Genomic DNA, 17032 nt, shown 5'->3' on the forward strand with positions numbered 1-17032 from the left:
ATTAAATACGCTTAATTAATTTCATTTTTATGTGGGCGCAGCATCAGCTATAAGAGAATTTCCTTCTTAATTGAGAAATAAAATTTAACATTATTATTTTTTTTTCTTGTTTGTTTGTTGTTGTTGTTATGGTTGTGTTATTGTCATTTTTTTTCTTAAAAAGGATGATTTAAAATTATAAAGATGACAAAGATGATGAAAAAAAGACACAACGCATTGTCACAGGATAAAAGCTTTTTTTATTTTCTTAAATAATAAATATAACGTACGACTTGGGGTAAAGACTTTTTATGTTTAACTTTTCTTATTCTTTTTTTTTTTAATGGCTGTGTCTTTATTTTGTGTCTTATTAGAATAAACTGTTAATAAATGTTTAAATAAATAAAAAAAAAAAAAACAAAATTAAGAGAATAAGAACAAAGGAAGATTATTGTAATTATGGTAACGATTTTCTGTTTTTTTACGACCGACGACCTGAACATAAATTATGCAAAATACCTAGGATTTTTTTTTTTTTTTTTTTGCAAGATGAAAGTTAAATCTAGAGAAAGGAGGTATTCTAATGATTCAGAATAATGTAATGAAGTTGAACTTTAAATAAAAAGAAACAACTTTATGGTATTAAGAAAATAGGGATTCATATTATATTAGCTTTGAGAAAAGTTCTACTCAAAATATCCTCTGTTAAACATTTTTGGCAAATAATTTCTCAACTCATTGATATATCCTGGGGCATCTAAGAGCTTTTTTCTTACATCGTTCGAAAAGAGCAAGGCTTCAAGATCAAATTCGACCTCTATGTAAAACCACATGGGCAAAAAAGTACTCAACATAAAGAGTTCTAAAAGAAAAATATTAAATGTAAATTTTTGCTTTTCGTTAAAAATATAAATTTTGCATACCCATATGTCCGTGTCGTAAAATATCAATGAAGAATTCAAAAATTTGTGGAATTTTTCCTTCAAATTTCAACTTTTTCAAAGTATCAATAAAAATCGTACAATAATGATGAATTATTTCGTCGAAATTATTAGCACGCATATCATTATCAACAATCAAATACATTCCATAGAGTAGATCCATTACTGCAGGTCCAAAATAACATGCTTGGAAATCAATCTTAAACGAATAATTATATCATCTTTGAACTTTCGAAATTGAAGAAATATGCTAATACTCTTACCAACATAATGTCTTCTAATTTGCCTTCTTCATTTCTTTTGAACATCACATTTTTGCCATGAAAATCCCCATGACAAAGAACAAAAATGCTTTCAGGGTTTTCATCATTTCTGTAGGAATTCGATGATTGTATGCATCTTTTCAAGATATCATCCTTGATTTCTTCTAATTTTGGGACATACTGTTGGAATTCGTCCAGTGTTTTCAGTTTTTCTATCAAATTTTCTACTCCACCTGTCATAAAAGGCATAGTTTCAGCGGCACTGAATGGACCATGTTCATACTTTGTTACTGATTTATCACCCTGAAGTTAGAAATCTATTTTAATATTTGAAGTTCATTAAATTTGATTATTAACTCTTACCTCTGCAGCAAGTTTATAGCTGACAGCATGCCATTTGGCTAGTTTTGTTAAAGTTGCTTTCACTTCTTCCATGTTTAGCCCTCTATCTCGTAATGTTTCATAACCTTTTGGTACAATATCTTCAAAAATTATACATTTCCTTGGTTCCAGTGAGTAATACAGAGCTCTGAAAAAATTTCTTTCATTTATAATTCACAGTAACTTAAAACAAGATCTTACTTTGCTCCTAATACTGTTTCATCACCGACTTTTCTTAGTTCTTCTTCGAATTTGGGTATTGTCTCTGAATACATTCCAATTTCTGTTTCGAATACAAATGTTTTAGATAAAAGATCCTTTTTTCGTCCATCAGCTTCAGGAGCTATTTTGACTATCATAGATTTTGATTGATTTTTTGACTTAATTGTATCAAAATTAACTGTTGCACGAAACATTACACTTGCATAGTGATCACCTTTGCCAGAACCAGGTGTGATTTTTAAATCATTAATCTTTAAAAAAAAAAAGAAAACAAAGGTTTATTCAAATGAAACACTGATAATTTATGATTATGACTACCGAAACTCCATCATCTTCTTCACTTTTATTCAAGACTTCAGTGAAAAATTCTGTATTCATCCAATTTGGAGCATTTAGCTCATCTTGATTGAAATCACCCATTTGTATAAGATTTTGAGTAAGATATTTTTTTTTTATTCAGGAGTTAGTAACCCTCTTACGCTGATAAAGTGTAAACTTCTACTGAAAATATTTTTTGCTGAAAGCTTTTATATTATTTGTTTGGTTATTAATTTAACTCTATCTCACTAATAGTGTTTATAAATTTGAAGTGCCTACATTTGTGTTGTTATCGATTAAGAATCATGAGGAAAGAATCGAAATTCTTATGCAATATTGAGGAAATATCGGTTAAATTGAAGAATGTTTTTTAAATGTTCACAAACGAAGTTTTAAAAATGAGACTCTAGATTGCCAAAAAATATCGCAAAAACTTTCTAGTCTTGTACTCAAATTGTCTGAAAGTTCAAGGTTTACTTTAGTTTTGGCTATTTTTCAAGTTTAACTATTTAAACAGAATTCCCAAGTATTTGCTGTAATTTTTCAATTAGGAACGCGTTATTTTATTAAAGTAGATGAGAATCCGATATAAGATGAGACAACAACCAAAAACATGAAGTTTGAAGAAATAGTTTTTTTTTATTTCGGATTCGATTTGGAATAATAAAATATTTCAGAAAAGTATATTTTGGTTCAACGAAAATTTAATATGTTTTGGTGAATATTGTATTTTACTTTTATTATTCCATGCCATTTATAAAAGCTTTCAGGATTTAATAATTTTAAAGCTTTTTGAAGGCAAAAAAGGAAAGTGTTGTCGTGCATCTTAAGCTGTTTGATTTTGTTGTGTGTTTGGGAGAACATAATGTAAAGATTTTAACATGCACTTTGAAATTGGTTCTGAGGACAAATTCGTTGCTCGGGCATCCGGTTTAACCGTCAATGAGTAGAGTGTACTCTGTACTTATGATCTTACCTCTTCGCGGAAAAAGATAAATCTATTTTTTTCTGTCCAAATTTGTTATTTTGACCACTGTGCGAAGCCGAAAAAATTCATTTTTTTTAAAACAATGGTATCACAAAAAAGAAAAAAAATGTTTGGCATAACATTTCATTCTTTTTTTGATACCATAACATTTGGTTGAATTTAGATTACTGTCGTCTATGCAAATAACGCTAATGGGAAAAAAACAAGATTATTTTTTTTGTAACGGATATTTTTTGGTACCAGGAATGGAATGTCTCTTGTAGGTCAGCAATATTTGCTTGTTTCATTATCATTTGAGAAACTGTCGACAGACTTACATTCCTATTATCGCTATAAATGGACCTTTTTGTTATATTATTTTAAATTGGTTATCTCCCACACAAGGAATCTACTGTCAACTCTCGGTCCATTACGCCAATGGTTTTTTTTTTTCATATGATAATCTTTTTCGATTTGTCTTCTTATTGTGATGCAATTAAAAGACTCATACACGTTTTTCTTTTAATATTTTTAAAAATCATGTTGTGAGTGATTGATAGAATTACTTAATGAACCCGCAGTGATCTTATCACTCAAAGCTTTTACTATGAGAAACTTAGTTTGTTTTCATGTTTTTTTTTTTTCTTTTATCATCAAACAATTCAATTGTGTAGAAAATAATAAATCAACAAAAATAAAAAACAAAACAAAGCCAAAAGATGAAAACAACAAAATGTGATGAAATACTCTTAAAAGCATTTCTCTCTGAGTAAACCTCAATTTCACAACATAAAGAAAATTTTATTGTTATTCACTCAAAAAACCACTCAATTCAAGCTAATACTCCTCTCAAAACAAGTTTCAATGCAAAATCACTTAAATACTAAACTGAAATGCGCCAAAAGCAAACAGTTGAAATTCATTCATCGTTTGATTAAAGCGCATTTTTCTTGAAATTGGTTAGACCTTCGAACTTAGTGAAATGAGTAAATTCAACGAAGATGAGTTACATCCTCCAAATTGGATGGACGACAAATTCTTCACAGAAGTCTTGATGAAATGTGAAAAATCTGATCAAGTTTTGGTGCGTGTTAGCTTGAAACATAAGTATTTATTAATTTTCATTGAGTATCTTTCAAAAGGTAAAAGAAGTAAAAATATCACCAGCATCAGCTCAAGGTGATCACTATGCAAGTATTATGTTCCGAGCTGCTGTTACTTACGATACAGAAAAATCCAAAGGAAACTCTAAATCCTTGATTATCAAGACTATGCCAGAGTTAGATGGTCATAAAAAGGATCTTTTGGGAGAATCTTACATTTTTGAAACCGAAATTTCCATGTATTTAGAAACAATTCCAAAAATTGAAGCTGAACTGAGGGCAATTGGTGATAAAACAGTATTAGGACCAGAGTAATATAACTTAATAATTGTGGTTCGAATTTCGAATATTATTTAAAGTGTTGGTTTTATAGAGTATTGTACTATTCCTTAAAACCAAGGAAGATTATAATTTTTGAGGATCTATGTCAGAAAGGATATGAAGTGTTGCGAGACAGACACTGTAATATGGAAGAAGTAAAAGTGGCATTTTTGAAACTCTCTAAATTGCATGCTGCCAGCTATAAACTTGCTGCTGAGGTAAATTATTTTTGTTTGGGGTTCTCTAAATTCAGGTTGATAAGATAAACTAAAAATAATCAATTTAGATAATCAAAGGCATGAAGTAATAATTAGATTGAGACTTTGTTTTTGTTGATTGTTTCGAGTATTTTATAATTTTATTTAAATAACCTGCCCGTGACTGAAATTTACTTAGCTTATCGTTGATAAGATAAGAATTGTTGGGAAGTTCACGTGTCGAGTGTTTACTTTATAGTATTTCACAAATATTTCACGAGGTAATTAGCTTTTTTTTTTTGTTTTCGAGTGGACAAGTAGCCACTGATGTTAAAATTTGAAAATATGTAAAAATCAGGAATTATGTGAAATTTTTTGAACGAAAGTTCTAAAAACAATCACACTTTTTATGGAAAAATGTTGAAAAAAATCCAAATTATGGAAGTATTTCGTAATGTTTTGAAAAGTTTCTTGAACAGTAATTTGCAATTATTTTTCGATTCCTTCAAGGGTGACACTTCAGTGACTGCTTATAAAGAAGGCATGTTAGCATTCAAAGGTATTGAAGAAATGCCATACATGACATCAGGAATGCTTAATTTTATTGACAAATTAGAAACAATTGATGAATTCAAAAAATATGTACCAAAATTGCGTGAAATTCAAAAAGATATTTTAAAACGTTCAATAAATTCAATGAAAATTTCTCAACAAAATGAATCAAAAGGAATTTTTGTACTATGTCATGGAGATTTTCATCGAAAGAATATGATGTTTAAACATAATTCGAGTGGTAAAGTTGAAGATTTATTGTTGGTAAGTAATTTCTTCAATACAGAAGTTTTGATTCATATAGTGTACCAATCTTTCTTAGCTTGATTTTCAAATATGTTATTATGGACCAGCAGTATTAGATGTTCTCTACGGAATGTATATGCTTGTAGATGATAACATGCGAACTAACTGTTATGATGAACTTATTCACTATTACAGTTCAAATTTTATTGAAACTTTGAAGAAATTGAAATTTCAAGGAGAAATTCCAAAAATTTCTGATTTCTTTATTGAAATTTTACAACACAGACATTGGGGTATGGAACTTGCCAGAAGTAACATTTTTTTTTTATTATTTGAAATTCTTTTTAGAACTATTCTTAATGAGCACATTTCTTCCTATTTGGAATGCTTTTGCACCTGGTGATTTGAATCCTGAAGATATGATGACATCCAATGAAGCCCGCAGAAGTACCTATGAAAATGATAATTTCATCAACGAAGTTAGGAGACGTTTGCCGAAGATGTTGCATAGAGGATACTTAGAATAAAGTGTTTTTAGTCTGGTGAAATTGTTGTTTTTGTTTATTTTTCTTATTTGCTAAAATACTGTCAAATATTGCGAAAAGATTTTCGTTATTCTCTTATTGTATGGGTTTTTGTTAAGCGTATTGATTTTGCTAGATTTTGCTATTACAACGTGCTAAAATGTACACACTACTTATATCTTGATTGCGTACTGTATTTTACAAAAAAACGCTCAAAAGTTTTTGCGAATAGGTTCACGTTTTGAATCTTTTTCTTTTTTTCTGAGTTTATCCACTATTCTTTTCAGTATGGATTTCGTTTACGCACGTAAATTCCTCTAAATTTTTCACTTTTAAAAATTTTCGAACAGAGTCCGTTTTGTATTTTTTTTAAGTTTCTCCTAAATTAATCCAATATTCTCATCATTATACGTATCTTGCTTTTACGCATAGATTCCACAGCATTTTGCAGTACAAAAACGTGCAAAAAACGACCAAAAATTTTGCTAAGAGATTCCAGTTTTAAATCTTCTTTATCAAAAATTACAAATTTCGCCTACACGTATCAATTCCACCGCCTTTTTTAACTTTCGCAATCATGCAAAAATGCTCAAAAATAATGCGAAACAAATACTCACGTTTTGGATCTTCTTCAAAAATACTGAAGAAAAAGTTTGCAAAAACGCTCAAAGTAATGCTGATTAAAGCCAAATGATAACTTTCGCAACAAAATTTTTCTGTGAAAGCTTAGCTTGAATCTTATATAACATTCTTTTTATTAGGCTCCAGTTGTTGTTTTCTTTTTAACTGTATTTTGAAAATAACAAAAAAAAAGGTAAATACTCGTTGAAATATTTAAATCACAATTCAACACTAAAAGTCGACCCCAAAATGTTCAACTATTCGTAGAAATCAGCGAAGAAATGCGTCGAACAATATTTTTCTTTGACAGAAATGCTTGTTATTTTAATTTTTTTTTTTTTCAAAAACACCTTTTAAAAAACTTAAAGAAACAACCCAAAATCTTTTTTTTGTTTATTTTTATTCTAAATATCCCCTATACAACATTCTAGGTAAAAGTTTTCTAACTTCATTGATATATTCTTCACTCTCATAAACATTTTTTCGGGCTTCGTCAGATGTCATAATATCATCAGGATTTAGATCACCAGTTGCAAATGCAATCCACATTGGCAAGAATGAAGACATCAAAAATAATTCTAAAAAAAAAAAAAAAAAAAAAAAAACAAATTAATTATTAAAAATGATACAGTTTTGAGATTTTTTTTGAACAAAACTTTATACCCCAATGCCTGTGTCGTAAAACATCAATAAAGAAATCAGAAATTTTTGGAATTTCTCCTTGAAATTTCAGCTTTTTCAAAGTATCAATAAAATTTGAACTGTAGTAGTGAATTATTTCATCGTAACAATTTAATCGCATATTTTCATCTACGAGCATATACATTCCATAAAGAACATCCAATACTGCTGGTCCATAATAGGACACTTGAAAATCAATCTATAGAATGGAATAATGTAAATTTCGTCACGAAGAAGTTTCTTATCAGCAAACTCACCAACATCACATCTTCAATTTTACCATCCGAAAAATGTTTAAACATCATATTCTTTCGATGGAAATCCCCATGACAGAGAACAAATACTCCCTCAGATCCTTTTTGTTGAGCGATTTTTGTTGAATTTATCGAACGTTTCAGCACATCTTTTTGAATTGCACGCAATTTCGGTACATATTGTTTTAGATCATCAATTGTGTTTATTTTATTTATGAAGTTTTCAATTCCTTGTGTCATAAATGGCATTTCTTCGATATCTTTGAATGCTAGAAAACTTTCCTTATAGCCGGTTACTGAAGTATCACCCTGTTAGAAAATGAAAAAGTTGTTAAAATTATTATATTGCAGGTTTTTAAAGTTGATTTTTAAGTGTTTCGGAAGCTTTTTAAAGATATTTTACTATTTTTTAAACTTATTTATTTATTTTTTTTTTTTTTAAGAGTAGGTATCAGAAATATTTTTCAAGTCATCTATAAACAACTTTATTCATTAATTGAATTATTATGTTATCAGCAACAATTGAAACAATTGAATAATACTAATTTAAACACAAAACAAGTCTATTCATACTGCAGGCACTACTTGTTCACTTAAAAACAAAACAAAAATCTCTTTATCTCAATAGATGTTTGTACAAGATTAAAAGTAAATACTCAGCATGTGCACTACCTAAACAAATCTTATGTCATGAATGATAAGTGAATTACAATTATTTCAGTCACGCGCAAAATAGTAATTGTATGCCAGCGTCAAATTGAATAAAACAGAATTAGAATGACAAGTACTAATCGAGTCTCAATAATTATTTCCATAATTTAACAAAAAAAAATATTAGTTAAGTTAAAACTTTTGTTGTTTTGAAATTATTATTAATTATAAGTTTAAACAACAAACTAATAGTTTTAATAATGATGATTACAATAATTACTACCTGTCTGGTGGCAAATTATTATCAATCATAATTGTTAAATTTCATAGACGATTGCTAATTTTTTTTTATAAACAAATTAAAAAAAGTTCATTCACCCTGTATTCGAAAACCCAAAAAAAAAAAAAAAAAACTCACCTCAGCAGCAAGTTTATAGCTCACAGCATGCCATTTGGCAAGTTTCAAAAATGCCAATTTGACTTCATCCATATTACAATGTCTGTCTCGCAACACTTGATATCCTTTGGGACAAATATCCTCGAAAATTATGACCTTCCTTGGTTCCAGAGAGTGGTACAAAACTCTAAGAATAAAAATTGGTTAATATTTCAAATGTTTATCGAACTCTTATTTAGTATTACCCAGCTTGCAATACTGTTTGATCACCAATTTTCCTCAATTCAGCTTCTAATTTCGGTATTGTTTCTGAATACATCGCAATTTCTGTTTCAAAAATGTACGATTCTCCCAGCATATCCTTTTTAGTGCCTTCCAATTCTGGCATAGTTTTGATAATCAGAGATTTCGATATACCTTTGGATTTTGGTGTATCATAAGTAACAGCTCCTCGGAACATAACACTTGCATAGTGATCACCTTGAGCTGATGCTGGTGATATTTTCACTTCTTTTACCTTTTTTTTTTATAAACAAAAAAACTCATTAAAAATGAATAAACACTTGAATTGAAAAGTAAAAAACGCACCGAAATTTTATCAGATTTTTCACATTTCTTCAAAACTTCTGTGAAAAATTTCTCATCCATCCAACTTGGAGGATGTAATTCATCTTCGTTGAATTTACTCATTTTACTTAGATCAGAGAGGTTTAACCGGAGCGTTTTGATCAATCAATGAAAATTTTTAAACTATCAATTCAAACGCACAGTGTTCTTCTTTTTATGTGATTTTATTTACATCCTCGTTTTGAGTGGTAACACTCACTAGTTGAGTTAATAATTGAGTGATTGTGAAATTGATAAGAGTCTCTTTGGAAGAGAATTTGAATTTCATCATATTATTGTTTTGGAGATTAGTGGCTCTCTTGTTTTCTTTATTTATCAATTTTGATCTAGACAGCACTGACTGGTTATCTTAAGCTTTCAGTATCACTTATTAATTTTATGAGTATGTATCTCGTTTTTATTGCGAGGAATTAATTTATTATGAATTCTAACTGATATCGAATCAGCTAAAAACGATTAAATTGATTTGGTTTTGTAGTAAAAAAAAATAGAAAAAATATGCAGCAAAAAAAAAAAAATTTTGATAGAAATTAATTTACATTAATTAGTTTTTGTTGTGTCTCCTACACTCATTCCGAACATATTATAAAATAGTCTATTAATTGTACAATAGTGTTTAAGTAGGCGTATCATCATGCAAGCACTTTGAACTTGAATTTAAATAAAAAATAATCGTAGAACAAAAATTGAAGGACATGATGAGTAGTTGGTATTATTTTCTCGTAGTTTAGTTTTTGAGTATGTAATTTTGGACATTTTTTTGTTTGATGAAAAATAATAATCCGAAAAGTTTTTCAAAGAAAAATTCTGGTGGAAGCATGCATTTATTCAAGAAAAATCTCTTCTTCCCTAATTCACATTCACAAAAAAGATCAACAAATTTTTAGTATTGAACTCTTTAAATATGAGATAATGTTGCTTAATAATGTTTATTGCTATAAGATTTCCAAATATCAAATTATTTAACTTTTTCGGAGGCAAGTTCTCACATTTTGATGAGTGAAAAGTGATAGCAGTTTTCATCTTGAAGTATTTTTACTTTTAAAACTTTCTCAATTTAATTGGTCAACTACTCAACATGCAAACACTTCAGTTTTTTGCCATGTTTTATGCTAATCTGTATGCAGATGAAAACTATTTTAAAATCGTGGCAATCCTATGAAGTAGGCAATTCTGCAGTTAAATAACCTGCATTTGTTTTTATAAATGTTGTTCATACTCGACAAGGATACGAAAAACTTACTTCTTAACACATGGCAACCCTCAACTCGTGATATGGAGCGGAAACCCTAGCGGCTTTTCTCCTAGATCTTCTTAAAAATCGGCAGCAAAAAACTCAGGTTATACAGATAAGTAACACTTTATACAATCTCATGCAGTATTCAGTTTATTTAAACTTTAATATTTTTTAATATACAATCTCATTCTAAATAACCCCGATGAAACATTATTGGTAACAATCGCTTCATATCATTGATATAATCTTCATTATCATAGAGTGTTTTCCGAAATTCTCCAGAAGTCATCAGTTCTTCAAGATCCATTGATCCTTTGTCTAAAGCATACAATGCTGGCAAAAATGTTGAAATTACAAATAGCTCTGAAAGTATATTATTTGTATTTTATTAAATATAACAGTTTTGAAAATAAAAGAAAAAAACCTTACCCCAATGCCTATTTCGAAGAATTTCCATGAAAAATTCAGAAATTTTCGGAATTTTTCCTTGAAAGTTTAATTTTTCAAGTGTTTCAATGAAATTTGAACAATAATAATGAACTAATTCATCGTAGTGATTTTTACGACAATCTTCATTAGCAACCATATACAATCCACTTATAATATCTAATATTGCTGGTCCGAAGAAGCAAATTTGGAAGTCAATCTTTCAAAAACAAATATTAAAAAAAATAATTTTCGTTGTTATTTGACTTACAAGCATCAAGTCCTCTGTTTCACCTTTGCTATTTTTCTTAAACATCATATTCTTGGCATGAAAGTCTCCATGACAAAGAACAAATATTCCTTCGGGATTTGCTTGTCGATAGCTATCATAAGATTTGCAGCAACGACTGATAAGATCCTTTTGAATGAGTTGAAGTTTTGGAACGTATTGCTTGAGTTCATCAACTTTTTCACATTTGGCTGTGAATTCTTTTATTCCACCAGTGATGAATTCATCTTTGTCAAAATCTTTGATAGTAAATAGCCCATGCTTATAATCAGTCACTGACTTATCACCCTGTTAAATAAATTTTACTGATTTTTGTCGGAAATTAAACTAATTTTTCAACAAACCTCAGCAGCAAGTTTATAGCTCACAGCATGCCATTTAGCCAATTTCAAAAAAGCTGCTTTAGAATCCGCCAAGTCAATCGATCTCTTTGCCGAAGTTTCATAACCCAGTGGACAAATGTCTTCAAATATAATACATTTGTGTGGTTTCAATGAGTGATACAAAGCCCTGAAAACATTCTTTTTCAACAAACTTTCTTATCGAACCGGTTTTCGAAAATACTGACTTTCCTCCCAAAACTGTATTATCACCAATTTTCCTCAATTCTGCTTCCAATTTCGGAATGGTTTCGGAATACATTGCAATTTCTGTTTCGAAAATATACGATTCCTGCAACATATCCATTTTATGTCCTTCAACTTGTGGCATAGCCTTGATTATCAACGACTTTGTCAATCCTTTACCCAAATTCGAATTATAGGTGATTTTTCCTCGAAACATTATACTCGCATAGTGATCACCTTTAGCTGTTGCTGGAGACATGTTGATATCAGTCACCTGGAATTATGTACCATTGATTATTTTATTCTTCTTTAAAAAATCAAGAAAATACCGAAACCGAATCAGTGTTTTCACATTTCTTCAAAACTTCTTCAAAAAATGATTTATTCATCCATCCAGGAGCCTCAAGTTCGTCTTTATTGAAATTTTCACTCATTTTGATTGACACTCAAATACACGTCTTCCTCGAATAATTTTCATAAATTCACTGAATATAGTTTTATGCCAAATGTTTATCGAACCAAAACACTTGACTTTACAAGTATGGTTATGGAATAGAAAAAAAAAGAAGAGTACTGAAGAGAACTTGATAGATACATAAGAGCTTTTACGAGTGGGTGTTTTTTTTCCTCTATTTCACTAGGTCTTAGATAATTTTCTTTCGTGTGTTTTGTAGAAAAATAGGTTCTCTTAGAAATGTATTCTCATCAAATTGGCATACACGCGTTCCAATAGAAATTTGTTTACTTCCTATCTCGATGATCAGTCGCAACCATATGATATGGAAATATTAATTTATAAATAAATATTCATTAGATATCACATATCTTTGCTGTTAAAATAAAAATAAATTGCATATTTCTAGTCAAGTTCTATTTACTAACTGAAAACTGTTTGAAGCAAATAATTGTTCATGAATTAATATTTTTTTTTTTTTTTTTTTTTGAATAATTATTTTGAACACATCTAGAGAGCAATTAATTTAACAATAGTGCACGAGTAGGTGTAATATGTAAGCACTTTGGACTTTGTAAAATATTGAAAAAAAAAGTCATAAAGATAAATATGGGAAAGTATCGGTCTCGTTTGTAGATAATAAGTTGTTTCAATTTTTCAAAACTTTACTTTATAATATTTTATAACAAACTATAACTTTGATAACTAAAAGTTCAGAATTAATTATATGCTAAAGTACCTAGTCTAAAAGTTGCAGCTAGACTACCAAACAAGATATTATTTTACTTTTTCTGATTAAAATCTTATTCTTTCGTCTTCTGTGTCCTATTCATGTTGACAAAAATTCTTCAAACTGAAGGTCGTGAATTACTATTATGCCAAAGTATACGTTCTAATAGTGTATCTTGTCGCTTGATTACCAAAAAAAAAAAAACAAATTATTTGACTTTTTCAAAACCATATTTTCCAAACAAATAAAGCACCATTTATTACTGATTTTTTTATTTTCTTAAATCTTAATCTAAGTATCCCCGATGAAACATCATTGGTAGCAATCTTTTAATTTGTATAATATAATCATCATTCTGATAGAGACTTTCCCGAAGATCCTCAGAGGTCATCAGTTCTTCAAAATCCATAGATCCTTTATCGAGAGCACACCATACTGGTAAAAGTGTTGACATCAAGAATATTTCTGAAAGTTTTTTTTTTTTCATAGAAAAATGATACTTTTAGAAACAATTTTTCTTACCCCAATGTCTATGCCGAAGAATATCAATGAAAAAGTCTGAAATTTTCGGTAAATTTCCTTGAAATTTCAGTTTTTCAAGTGTTTCAATGAAATTCGAACAATAATAATGAATTATTTCATCATGATGATTTGTACGAACATCTTCATTTATAACCATATACAATCCATATATAACGTCCATTACTGCTGGTCCGAAATAGGAAATTTGGAAATCAACCTTTCAAGAAAGAAATGTATCAAAAATGAATTTGAAGACCTTGATAAAGCTTACCAGCATAACATCTTCAGTTTCACCATAACTTTTCTTCTTAAACATCATATTTTTGCTATGAAAGTCTCCATGACAAAGAACAAATACCCCTTTGGGATTTTCTTGCCGATAAGTATTGAAAGACTCAGAACAACGTTTCATTAGATCTTTTTGCATAGCTTGAAGTTTTGGAGCGTACTGTTTGAGTTCATCAACTGTTTCACATTTGTTAGTTAGTGCTCTTAGTCCACCTTCGATGAATGGATTTGTATCGAAATCTTTGATACTAAATAGTCCATGTTTATAGTCGGTCATTGATTTATCACCCTAATGAAAAAGTTTCATTGAATATTTGTGAAGAAAAAAATTAATTTCCATCAAACCTCAGCAGCAAGTTTATAGCTCACAGCATGCCATTTGGCCAATTTCAAGAAAGCCAATTTAGAATCTGTCAAATCAGCTGCTCTCTTCTTCAATGTTTCGTATCCGAGTGGAACAATATCTTCAAATATTATACACTTGTGCGGCTTTAGCGAGTGATACAAAACCCTAAAAGCTTTCTAATTTCAACAAATTTTCTTCCCAAAACAATCAAAGAAATAACTTACTTTGCTCCCAAAACAGTTTTATCACCGATTTTTCTCAATTCTGCTTCAAATTTCGGTATGGTTTCGGAATACATTGAAATTTCGGTTTCGAAAATAAATGATTCCTGCAACATATCCATTTTGTGTCCTTCAACTTGTGGCATAGTTTTAATGATCAACGATTTCAACAATCCTTTACCCTTTTTCGAATCATAAGTGATTTTTCCTCGAAACATTACACTGGCATAATGATCACCTTTAAGAGTTGCTGGTGACATCTTCACATCTTTTACCATAATCCAGTCGGTTTTTTCACATTTCCTCAATACTTCTTCAAAAAATGATTTATTCATCCATTCTGGAGCTTCAAGCTCATCTTTATTAAAACTTTCACTCATATTAAATTGTTAGAATACTTCAACACGTCTAACTGAAATAAATTTCAATTACTAACTGAATGCGCTGTGTGCATTGGAACTTGGAACAGTTGGGGTTACATATTGTAAATTTATTCAGATAAAGTTTATTAGGTATTGCAAGTGTTTTAATTGTGTAAGGCAGTAAAATGCACTATTTTTGCAACCTAAGTGGGGGTTTCATGATAAGATACTGATATTAAAATAATGCACAGAATTTTAACTATTATCTAGACATTTTTTTAGTGATTGTTAGTTTTTTGTTCTTTATTTATTTTTTTTTCTCAAAACTATGACTGATTAATTTTTTTCACTCTAAAGCTCCTTTATACAAAAGCTTTGGCAATGTTCTCTTTACTTCCTGCATCACTCTTGGATGTTGATATAATTTAGTTCTACATTCCGCTGATTCCATAACTTGATCGAGCTCCAAATCTTCATCATTAAATGCTAAAATTACTGGAAGAAATATTGCAAGAAGTACTGTTTCTGTAATAAAAAAAATCATTAAGTTCACAAATCAGGAGAAAATTTAAAAAATTTCTACCGAGTTTTTGATATTTGATCAAATCAATTTGTAAATCAATCATTTTTGGTATTTCTCCCTTGAATTCAATCTTTTTCAATGTTTCTTGGAAATTGACGAAATATTCATAAATTATTTCCTCACGTCTATTCCATCGTGTGTCTCCATCCAATAACATATAAAGAGCATAAGTTAGATCCATAGCTGCTGGTCCATAATAACACATTTGGAAATCAATCTGTTAAGAAATTGTGAAAGAAATGAATATCTGAAGAAATTTCTGCAACAATAAATCTTACCAATATCAAATCATCTAATTTTCCACTATCTTTGTGCCGAAACATCATATTTTTGTAATGAAAATCTCCATGATTTAAAACAAATAATGCTTTATCACCAAGTTTGTAAGCGTTACCCATTTTTGAACAACTATCAATGAATGTTTTATCAATTTTTTCAAAGTACGGAATGTACTTCTTCAGTTCATCATCAACTGATAGCACATTTTTTATAAAACTTTTAATACCAGAAGCAAAGAATTCAATCTTTTCCATTTCCAAATTGAAATTTCCATCATTGTAAGTTGTAATCAATTCGGGCTCCTAAAGTATTGATAAAGTTATTACTATCAGTATCGAAGAAATTTCGAATACACTATCAATGGCTTATCAAGAAACCATATATCTACCTCATTTGCAAGTTTATAACTGACAGCATGCCATTTAGCAATTTTCAACATTGCTCTCTTAATTTGTTCCTCATTCGGAGTTTTTCCACCCAAAGTTGTGAATCCTTGTTTTGTTAAATCTTCCAAAACAATTATCTGATGGGGTTCCATAGCTGCATAAACTAGCCTAAGAATAAATTTAAAAATAAGTCTTTTTTTTTTCTCTTCAACAAAAAATCTCTTCCTATTACTTTGGTCCAAGAATAGTATCATCTCCATATTTTCGTAAAATCTCTTCAATTTTTGGAATTGTTTCCGAATACATGCGAATTTCGGTTTTGAAAATAAACGAATCCGAACCAAGTATATCTTTTTTTACACTTTCCATTTCGGGTGACATTTTTACAATATAAGGAATTGACATGTTATTCTCTTTTGAATCAATGTAATCAAGAGTAGTTCGAAACATAACACTGCCATAGTGATCGTTGGTTACAGTTGCTGGAGCCACTGTCAATTTTACTACCTTTTTCAAAAAAATAAAATTAGTTTGTTTTAAAAAATTCACAACCAGAATTCTTACTTTAATTTTGTCATCATTTAAATAATCTCTTAATATTTTTTCGAAGAACTTTTCATTTAACCAATTTGGACTTTGAAGTTCATATTTGCTAGATTTTGACGACATGATCACCAAACCAAAATTCGACGTGCGTCTTTTCTCAAGAATGATTTCTTACTGCACAGTAATTCTACAGACCAAAAACCTCTTACCTAATTTTTTGTTTACTTATCGATCAAGATGCAGAAAACAAAATAAAAAAACAAGTTGGAGAGATTGAGTTAAGAGAATCAAATCAAGAGAATGAGAATTTTGTTAGACAACATGCAGACACTTGAGAAAGCATAGATTTTGCTGTAGTGACCCGAATATTTGATAGCATGTTTTCTGATAAAGTCTATCGCTTTTGTTTGTGACAAAATAAACAATTGATGAGATTTATTCCTAGACAAAATTCAAAACAAAAAACAATTTCAGTGTTAAAAATTATTTAAAAAATAATCTCATTTTGAATTAAATTTTAAGCAAAATTAGTGCACAAATTCCGGAAACTTG

The 17032-nt window shown here is 29.4% G+C and overlaps 5 protein-coding genes across 5 annotated transcripts; 1 reads left to right on the plus strand and 4 right to left on the minus strand.

Annotated features, from left to right (window-relative positions):
- Positions 1-612: 612 nt before the first annotated feature.
- On the minus strand, positions 613-12493 carry LOC129917984 (uncharacterized). The gene is made up of 17 exons (XM_055998258.1): positions 12093-12493; positions 11766-12037; positions 11542-11707; positions 11180-11485; positions 10912-11128; positions 10670-10845; positions 8864-9135; positions 8640-8805; positions 7574-7879; positions 7398-7515; positions 7083-7213; positions 2105-2242; positions 1766-2037; positions 1547-1712; positions 1184-1486; positions 903-1119; positions 613-841 (listed from the first exon to the last, which is right to left on the minus strand). Exons 1-17 carry the CDS (start codon positions 12195-12197, stop codon positions 666-668), a joined length of 3507 nt encoding a protein of 1168 aa, XP_055854233.1. The 5' UTR covers positions 12198-12493; the 3' UTR covers positions 613-665.
- LOC129919983 (uncharacterized) lies at positions 3981-6040 on the plus strand. Its single transcript, XM_056001129.1, has 6 exons — positions 3981-4155; positions 4214-4485; positions 4548-4713; positions 5203-5508; positions 5567-5783; positions 5839-6040. The coding sequence occupies exons 1-6, from the start codon at positions 4054-4056 to the stop codon at positions 6015-6017; spliced, it is 1242 nt and encodes a 413-aa protein (XP_055857104.1). The 5' UTR covers positions 3981-4053; the 3' UTR covers positions 6018-6040.
- Positions 7020-9380, minus strand: LOC129919981 (uncharacterized). Its single transcript, XM_056001128.1, has 6 exons — positions 9207-9380; positions 8864-9135; positions 8640-8805; positions 7574-7879; positions 7299-7515; positions 7020-7213 (listed from the first exon to the last, which is right to left on the minus strand). The coding sequence occupies exons 1-6, from the start codon at positions 9306-9308 to the stop codon at positions 7035-7037; spliced, it is 1242 nt and encodes a 413-aa protein (XP_055857103.1). The 5' UTR covers positions 9309-9380; the 3' UTR covers positions 7020-7034.
- Positions 12494-13179: 686 nt separating the features above from the next.
- Positions 13180-14786, minus strand: LOC129919398 (uncharacterized). Its single transcript, XM_056000258.1, has 5 exons — positions 14328-14786; positions 14103-14268; positions 13741-14046; positions 13470-13686; positions 13180-13412 (listed from the first exon to the last, which is right to left on the minus strand). The coding sequence occupies exons 1-5, from the start codon at positions 14702-14704 to the stop codon at positions 13234-13236; spliced, it is 1245 nt and encodes a 414-aa protein (XP_055856233.1). The 5' UTR covers positions 14705-14786; the 3' UTR covers positions 13180-13233.
- A 118-nt stretch (positions 14787-14904) lies between these two features.
- LOC129919399 (uncharacterized) lies at positions 14905-16669 on the minus strand. Its single transcript, XM_056000259.1, has 6 exons — positions 16499-16669; positions 16167-16441; positions 15937-16102; positions 15548-15850; positions 15270-15486; positions 14905-15211 (listed from the first exon to the last, which is right to left on the minus strand). Exons 1-6 carry the CDS (start codon positions 16601-16603, stop codon positions 15033-15035), a joined length of 1245 nt encoding a protein of 414 aa, XP_055856234.1. The 5' UTR covers positions 16604-16669; the 3' UTR covers positions 14905-15032.
- Between the last annotated feature and the right edge of the window lie 363 nt (positions 16670-17032).

The sequence above is a fragment of the Episyrphus balteatus genome, chromosome 4 (assembly GCF_945859705.1).
Source record: "Episyrphus balteatus chromosome 4, idEpiBalt1.1, whole genome shotgun sequence".
NCBI classification, from domain to species: Eukaryota; Metazoa; Arthropoda; class Insecta; order Diptera; family Syrphidae; genus Episyrphus; species Episyrphus balteatus.

What these genes read in the sequence shown, in the direction of transcription:
- LOC129919983 (XM_056001129.1), top strand. Translation starts at nt 4,054, where the DNA reads ATGAGTAAATTCAACGAAGATGAGTTACATCCTCCAAATTGGATGGAC. An exon ending in AAAACAGTATTAGGACCAGA is followed by an intron (nt 4,486 to 4,547) that starts GTAATATAACTT and finishes TTGGTTTTATAG; the next exon opens with AGTATTGTACTATTCCTTAA. An exon ending in AAGTTGAAGATTTATTGTTG is followed by an intron (nt 5,509 to 5,566) that starts GTAAGTAATTTC and finishes AATCTTTCTTAG; the next exon opens with CTTGATTTTCAAATATGTTA.
- LOC129919981 (XM_056001128.1), bottom strand. Translation starts at nt 9,308, where the DNA reads ATGAGTAAATTCAACGAAGATGAATTACATCCTCCAAGTTGGATGGAT. An exon ending in CAAACAGTATTGCAAGCTGG is followed by an intron (nt 8,806 to 8,863) that starts GTAATACTAAAT and finishes TTTTATTCTTAG; the next exon opens with AGTTTTGTACCACTCTCTGG. An exon ending in GCTATAAACTTGCTGCTGAG is followed by an intron (nt 7,880 to 8,639) that starts GTGAGTTTTTTT and finishes ATTTTCTAACAG; the next exon opens with GGTGATACTTCAGTAACCGG.
- LOC129917984 (XM_055998258.1), bottom strand. Translation starts at nt 12,197, where the DNA reads ATGAGTGAAAATTTCAATAAAGACGAACTTGAGGCTCCTGGATGGATG. An exon ending in AAACAGAGGACTTGATGCTT is followed by an intron (nt 11,129 to 11,179) that starts GTAAGTCAAATA and finishes TGTTTTTGAAAG; the next exon opens with ATTGACTTCCAAATTTGCTT. An exon ending in TGAAATAATTCACTACTACA is followed by an intron (nt 7,214 to 7,397) that starts GTTCAAATTTTA and finishes TTTTTTTTTTAG; the next exon opens with AATTATTTTTGATGTCTTCA.
- LOC129919398 (XM_056000258.1), bottom strand. Translation starts at nt 14,704, where the DNA reads ATGAGTGAAAGTTTTAATAAAGATGAGCTTGAAGCTCCAGAATGGATG. An exon ending in GCTATAAACTTGCTGCTGAG is followed by an intron (nt 14,047 to 14,102) that starts GTTTGATGGAAA and finishes CTTTTTCATTAG; the next exon opens with GGTGATAAATCAATGACCGA. An exon ending in AAACTGAAGATGTTATGCTG is followed by an intron (nt 13,687 to 13,740) that starts GTAAGCTTTATC and finishes CTTTCTTGAAAG; the next exon opens with GTTGATTTCCAAATTTCCTA.
- LOC129919399 (XM_056000259.1), bottom strand. Translation starts at nt 16,603, where the DNA reads ATGTCGTCAAAATCTAGCAAATATGAACTTCAAAGTCCAAATTGGTTA. An exon ending in TAAATGATGACAAAATTAAA is followed by an intron (nt 16,442 to 16,498) that starts GTAAGAATTCTG and finishes TTTTTGAAAAAG; the next exon opens with GTAGTAAAATTGACAGTGGC. An exon ending in AATTAGATGATTTGATATTG is followed by an intron (nt 15,487 to 15,547) that starts GTAAGATTTATT and finishes ATTTCTTAACAG; the next exon opens with ATTGATTTCCAAATGTGTTA.